We start from the raw sequence: 7,428 nt of genomic DNA, 5'->3' as shown, positions 1-7,428 counted from the left end.
TGGCTAGATGGGCTTTGGAGGTCCCCTCCAAAGGCTGCAGGGAGGGAGTGCCTGCCAGGGCAGAAAGGGCAGCCCCAAAGGAGGACACCAGGGCTTTCCAGCACGTTGCAGCAGGGATCTTCATCCCAAAACCACTGCTGTGCCTGAGAAGAGTGTATGAGAAATGAGATCCACAGAAACTGCCTACCTGCTGGTTCCTTTATTTAGTTAGCTACAAAGAGCTTAGAAGCACCTCTACATGAGATCTTTGGGTAAAAAGAAAAGTTAGAAGAAGACAGAGGAAGAAAAACATCTTAAATTTATAAAATGAAATTATAAAATTATTTAGAATATTGGTATGATATTGAAAAGGATGAGAATTTTTTGAAATATATGAACAAAGGTGTTTCTGCCTTCTCCAGGTATACTTCAGGGAATCAGATGCAGAAGACCATTTCCTTTTTGAAATACTGAATATTGCAATAACGTCCTCAGTGCCTCCTTGAGCTCTTTATTCCTCATGCTGTAGATGAGGGGGTTCACTGCTGGAGGCAGCACTGAGTACAGAACTGCCACCACGAGATCCAGCGATGGAGAGGAGATGGAAGGGGGCTTCAGGTAGGCAAACATGACAGTGCTAAGAAAGAGGGAGACCACAGCCAGGTGAGGGAGGCACGTGGAAAAGGCTTTGTGCCGGCCCTGCTCAGAGGGCATCCTCAGCACTGCCCTGAAGATCTGCACATAGGACACCACAATGAAAACAAAACAACCGAAGGCTAAAGAAATACTAAACACAAGTGCCCCAACTTCCCTGAGGTAGGCATTTGAGCAGGAGAGCTTGAGGATCTGAGGGATTTCACAGAAGAACTGGTCCACAGCATTGCCTTGGCAGAGGGGAAGGGAAAATGTGTTGGCCGTGTGCAGGACAGCATTGAGAAAGCCACTGCCCCAGGCAGCTGCTGCCATCTGAGCACAAGCTCTGCTGCCCAGGAGGCTCCCGTAGTGCAGGGGCTTGCAGATGGCAACGTAGCGGTCGTAGGCCATGACGGTGAGAAGAAAAAACTCTGCACCCGCCAAGAAGGGAAAGAAAAAGACCTGTGCAGCACATCCTTGATAGGAGATGGCCCTGGTGTCCCAGAGGGCATTGGCCATGGCTTTAGGAACAGTGATGGAGATAGAACCCATGTCGAGGAGGGCGAGGTTGAGGAGGAAGAAGTACATAGGGGTGTGCAGGCGGTGGTGGCAGGTTACGGCGCTGAGGATGAGGCCGTTGCCCAGGAGGGCAGCCAGGTAGATGCCCAGGAAGAGCGTGAAGTGCAGGAGCTGCAGCTCGCGCGTGTCTGCGAATGCCAGCAGGAGGAACTCAGTGATGGTGCTGCTGTTGGGCATTTGCCTGTTTTGTGTATGTTGTCCTGCTAAGGGAACAGAAATATAGTGAAAATATATCAGGATTATCTGAGAAAAAACATTTCCATTTTTCAATTAAACCTCTCAAAGCATTTTCCGAACTGCACTTAGACAGTTGGCAGATCCCTTTCCTTCATTGGTTTCAGTTGTTCTCTCCAGTACAATCCAGACAATTCATCGTCATGAAACCTGCCTCCCCTCCATACTAGAAGCACAGAATCCAAGAAAGTCTTCTGTTTCAGATAAACCAAGCCTCGATCTTCCTGTTAAAATGCCCCCTCAAAAATACTATTCGGTAAAACATCTTCTATGCCACATTACAGGTAGAATAAGACCCATCCTGACAGATGCTATCAGCCATTGGATGTGCCAGCTGTAGAAGACCCCTCTGGCAACCCCACCTGCATGGCCCTGCTGCCAGAGCCTCATGGTACCAAGAGCCTGCAGATGTGTCCTGCCACACGCTGCCCTCTGTTGTTGCGCTCCTCAGTGCCTCCAAGCCCTCTCTCCTTCTCTCCTCTCTGTGTGTCAGCTGCGGTCAGAGCCCCCAGCCCTGCTGCGCTGTGCAGAGGAGCTGCTCCTGGGCACAGCTGTCTCTCTGCAGCGCTTGCCAGGAGCTCCCCTTGAACCCAGGAGCCCGGCCCAGCTCAGCAGCACAGCAGCCGACGATGGCATCGCTTGCTCTGTGCCCTTGGGCTCCCTGGAGGTGTCCCCAAGGCCTCAGGGCTGACAGCTCCCAAAGGCAGCAGGGTCTCTGCTGGAGTGTGCTCATTGAGGCAGACTGAACTGATCATCTACTGCTCCTCTCTGAACACAAGATTTTTAGAAGTGTGATTTGCGCTGTTGGACTGTGATTGTCAAACATGATGTGCTTTAACCTGCCAGGCAGCTCAGCAGCACACAGCTGTTAGCTCACACCATCCCCCCCAAATTCTTATAGGTTGAAGTCAGTGCAGTTGAAAGGACTGAAATGGTAGAGAAAGAATTATAATAGCAATTATTTTTAGTACTATTATTGTTATGTACAAAGCAAGCTATGCACAGTGCAATTGCTCATTACTGACTGGTGTCCAGCCTGTCCCCAACTGGTAGAACATTGTGGTAACCATCTGCACCTGCTCTTCTTTGACCTTCATCAAGTCCACAAATGGAAGGGTCCTCCCAGGGACTGGGAAAGGTAGACAGCTCTTTAACATCCTTTCTCTTGAAGACAGCTATCCCAAAACCCCACCTGTACCCTTTTGGATCTTGGAAGTGCCCTCTCGTGGGGAAGTTTATGTCAAGGTTTCATAGATCAACATTCTTCTCCCTCCTTTCTTTTCTGGGCAGTAGTTCTCTTCCATTCTCAGGGGCCTGACTTTCACACCCTCTGTTTTCTCCTGCATATAGAGGGAACGAATCCTGGCACAGGTTGGTGCTCTGGCCTAGCAAGAGCAGAACCAGGGGTCTGGTCTAGTCTGGGGCCTGTCACAGTGGCTGGAGTGGCTGCGGGACATATCAGAGGTGTTGGAGTAGCTGCAGGGCCTGTCCCAGGGCTTGGAGTGACACTGACTGAGGCACCCTTTGGGATTCCCTTTGGAATTGCCAAGGTGATAACCCCTCCTTTTCAAGCACTTCTGCAGTTTTTAAGGATTCTGCAAGTGCTCAGGGGGGAAGTTTCAAAGCACCGGAGGTGCCCACTGCTCTAGGTTCCTGCCCAGATCCTCTCATGCTCCCTGCCACTCCTCACTCTCCGGCCCTGGGACAGGTCTCTGGAGGGCATTCTTCAAGAGTTGTTTATCCTTAAACAACAGTTGAAACACATTCAGGAGACATCACAATAGGACCATGCCAGTGATGTTCTCAGCTTTGTAGAGCTAGTGTAATTAGCCTGGAGGAGAAGGGGAAGGTAAAGGAGAGAGTGAAGAAGTGGAGAAGTGTCGCTCCTGTTTCTCCCCCTAGATTGGCTCCTTAAAGCAAAAAAGTCAAGAGTATAATTCTTAAGTTTCTGAGTGATGGTTCCTGAGGTATGGAGGTAATGGCAGTGCTCAGTACAAAGAAAGGATTTGTCACATGACCAATAATTTTATAGAATCATAAGCCAGTGCTACACAACATAGCAAAATATCTTTAAACCAGACCCAGAAATGACAAAGAGCACAATGGGAACACAGGCAGCAAGTAATGTGCTATACAACACATTTCTGAAAACTGGTACTACTCAGCACCAGAGAAACCTTAGAGCAATCTTCCAGTACTTAGGACCTACAGGAAAGCTGGGGAGACAGTCATTGTCTGGGAGTGTAGTGATGGGACAAGGAGAAATGATATTAAACTAAAAGAGGGTAGGTTTAAATTGGATACATGGAAGAAGCTTTTTCCTCTGAGGATGGTGAGGCCTCAGAGGAAAAAGCTTCTTCCACATATAAGAGGGGTCAGCCTCTTCTCTCAGGTAACTAATGATAGGACTTGAGGAAAAGGCTACAAGTTGTGCCTAGGGAGATTTAGATTAGATATCACAAAAACCTTTTTCTCTCACAGAATAGTCAGGCACCGGAATGGTCTGCCCAAGGAGGTGCTGGAGTCACCAACCCTCGCAGTGTTCAAGAAGCACCAGGACAAGGTGCTAGGAGATATGACTTTGTAACTTAGCGTGTAGAATTAGTGATAGGACTAAATGTGTAAATTAGTGATTGGACTAAATGATCCTGTAGGTCCTTTCCAACGTTGTGTTTCTATGATTTCTGATTCTATGGTAGGACAAGGGGAGTGGTTTTAAACTTAAAGAGGGTACATTTAGAGTAGATAGTCAGATGAAATTCTTGACTTAAAGGTGAGGCACTGGAACTGGTGCTGTGGGTCCAGAGATCACCCAGGGGGAGTTTGGATCAGCCCATGCCCTTGTGTTTGAAGGAACAGCTGGTGAGAGTGGAGAGGCAGCAGTGAAATCATGGGAACAGCAGAGTGAGAGCAAGGTGGGGAAGAGAAGTGGTTGTCTGCAGCCTTCAGGGAAGTGTGGGACAGCACAAGAAAGCATGCAGAGGAGAAGGCAGAAGGCTCTGACAAGAATGGAAGGCTGCAGCAGCACTCACATCTTTGTCCCCTTGGCCATGGCTTAGGAGGAGACGTGTTATACTCATGACATTGGGACCATGAATTCTCCTTTCAACCCTGTGCAAATGCTGGAATGTGTCATACCATTGCCCTTCACATATGGTATTGTGGGCATCTCCCCCTACCCCACAAACCCCAGGAAGAGCCCTGAGTGAGACATAGGGGTGCTGGGGTTGTAGAATCTCCCCTCCCAGTGGCTGGGGTCAGGCCTTGGCCCTTCTGCTTCAACAAAATAAACTCAGATTTTCTCAGTACACTGCCTTTGCCAATCTGAAATCATGGCTTCCAATTATCTGCCCTAACAATTCCCATGGGAGGCTTTGTGAGGAACAGAATAGAATAGGCAACAAAGTATAGAGTATTCTAATACTACGGAATAGAGTAGCTAACGGAGGTGAGACAGGTGCTCTGATATAATGACAACCATCAGAAAGCTGATCCCAGTTAGATGACTGCTATGGAGAGGTCAAGAGTAGCCTGGCCAGGAGAGATGTCAGATAGGGGTACGGGAAGAAGAAGTGAAGAGGAGCTTGGAACCTTACCTTTGTAGAGGTAAGATGGTTCATGCAATGTTGATGCTGCTCTAACACGGACTTCAGACATTCTTGTAGGGCCTGTAAACTATTTTCAAAAATAACAATAATCCTTAAACCTAAACATTAGTGCAACTTCCTGACAGGAATCCACTATTGGAAAGCAGAACTCAAAATACCACCTGAAGAAAAACTCAGACCATAGCCCCCTTTCCTTCCCTTACTCTCTTGCTCACCCTAATCCCTGCCCTTATCACTAACATTAAAATGCTCTATTTATCCCTAGACTTCTTGCCAGACATAAACAAAACCCTTAACCATAATGCTTGCCCATACCATAACCAGAAACGTGACAGCACTAACAGAACACCATATCTTTCAACAAAAACTTTGCTTAATCTCTAACCCAGAAAGGTAAAATCTAGTCCCTACGAGACAAGAGAGAGGTCAGCTCTACCTCAGGATTTCAGGTCCCAGCAGGAATGTGACTGTGGCAGGGACTGTGAGGTCACTTCTGTCTTTGCACTTGATAGGGCAGCAGCAGGAACGTGTCACGGAATGGGACAGTGAGGTCACCTCTGCATGTAAGTGGTAGGAAACCCTTGACTTTTGAGAAGACAAGGCACCTGCTTGGCATGCTGACTGTGGGATCCCTTCTGCCTACACACCCAGGAGGACCCAGACAGAAAGAATGCCCCAACATGGGTTGTTCTGTCCCTTCTGCTTGAGTCCATGACTGCACAGCAGCAGGCACAAGGCTTGGCTGTGTCTAGCCAAGAAGCTGCAAGGGCAGCAGCAGGCCCCTGGCTTGGAAGCTGCTGCTGAGGTGACTTGTGTCTGGTTGGTTGAGAGGCCGCAAGGATTCTGCTGGGCTGGGATGCCTACTTCAGGAGTGGTTTCCACCACAAGGACGCCATACGAGCAGTTGTGCCTTATCACCAGGAACCAGGCAAGCTTCCTACAAAGCTGACTTATGAGATATTTGGGTCCATGGCTATGGCTATTGTCTCTTCCACTAATGCTTTTGAGGAGACAGATAATCATTAAAGCACCAGATCCTAATTGGCTTCTCGTGGGCTCATCAGCAAAGCAACCAGAGTGGTGATTATAATACCTTGGGCTAGGCCTCTGCTGCTGAGCTGGGCCGGGCTCCTGGGACATGAGAAAACACATTTTAAAAAGTCCCATGAAGCAGAGAGACAGCTGTTCCCAGGAGCAACTCCTCTGCATAGCGCAGCAGGAAAGAGACACAGAGGCACAGACACAGAGAGAAGAAAAGGAGAGAGGGGCTGAAGGCAGTTGGCAGCGGGAGGATGCTGAGAGCTGCCTGCAGGAGAAATGTGCACAGCCCTTGACAAGGTAAGGGTCTGGCTGCAGGGCCATGCAGCTGCAGGTCCTGGAAGGGTCTCCTGCTGGGTCTTGTTTCTGGGAGGGCAGTGGGCAATGCAGTAGGCTTTGAGAGTCCTGCTGGGTTGCAGTGCGAGGTGAGGAAGTCTGGCAGAAGCCCCTTGGAGTGTTATAACCCAGCTGCCCCTGGTCAGATAAGACAGGGGTGGCTAGAACACTGCAGGAGTGCAGCTAGGTTATTGGCACACAAAAGCTTGCAGATATCCAACTCTGTCTGTGGGGCATCCTCCTGGGCTGCAGGCTGCCCTCCGGCAGGATGCAGCTCTCTCGTGGCTTCCTTGTGTTATCCAGGTGCCCCAAGGAGAAGACACCTCCTTGCTAAGGACATGTCCGTGCTGCTGGATGGCTGTTTGTGGGCAGCTGGTTTGAGGCTTCTGCACTCCTATCTAGGAGGGAAGAGCTGAGATCCTGATCACACACCTGGAGATAAGGTGAGGATTCTGTCCATCTGCCTTTAGAGTCGGGCTTCTCTGCTCTCAGCTGTCTCCAGTTTCTTCTCATGCCCAAGCTCACTGCTGGGCAGGTCTGCTCTGCTCAGTCTTCACCAAGGGACAGTCCTTTTGCCTCCTGGCATCTGCAGGATTTCACCAGGAGCACACATATCAAGTCACAGAGTTCAACCATCCAATAATTCACCTAAGCGTTACAGGGGCAAGCAAATAACATTAAAGCAAGTAAAACACTGCAGCTCTGCTCTGCATTCAGATGAGTTGTTTGCAAGAAAATTCTGCAAACTCATTGACTTGACAAGTGGACTGAACTCGAGTTTCCCCCATGTTCCTGATTCCCTCCTGCTGCAGGTAGGACTCCTCTGCAGCCCATAGTGGCCCCTGCGCCCAGTGCCACTGTCAGCCAGCACCAGCCACAGCTCAAGCAGGAGAGCTGCAGAAAGGTTCTCCTACAAAGAGAGAGGCTCTGGGGGTTCTCTATGACTTGTAATAAGTTTTCCTCATCCAAATCAGTTCTAACTTTGTTCTACCTTTTTCTCTCCAACAGAGAATGTCAGAAA

General features: G+C 49.2%; 1 protein-coding gene across 1 annotated transcript; it reads right to left on the bottom strand.

The window, feature by feature from the left end:
* Window positions 1–408: 408 nt before the first annotated feature.
* Window positions 409–1,023, bottom strand: LOC139999982 (olfactory receptor 14J1-like). Its single transcript, XM_072029660.1, has one exon. It carries the CDS (start codon window positions 1,021–1,023, stop codon window positions 409–411), a length of 615 nt encoding a protein of 204 aa, XP_071885761.1.
* Between the last annotated feature and the right edge of the window lie 6,405 nt (window positions 1,024–7,428).

The sequence above is a fragment of the Anas platyrhynchos genome, chromosome 31 (assembly GCF_047663525.1).
Source record: "Anas platyrhynchos isolate ZD024472 breed Pekin duck chromosome 31, IASCAAS_PekinDuck_T2T, whole genome shotgun sequence".
Lineage (NCBI taxonomy): Eukaryota > Metazoa > Chordata > Aves > Anseriformes > Anatidae > Anas > Anas platyrhynchos.
This window is presented reverse-complemented; position numbering and strand designations above follow the sequence as displayed.

Excerpts from the sequence above, each read along its gene's own strand:
- LOC139999982 (XM_072029660.1), bottom strand. The coding sequence starts at position 1,023 with ATGGCCTACGACCGCTACGTTGCCATCTGCAAGCCCCTGCACTACGGG.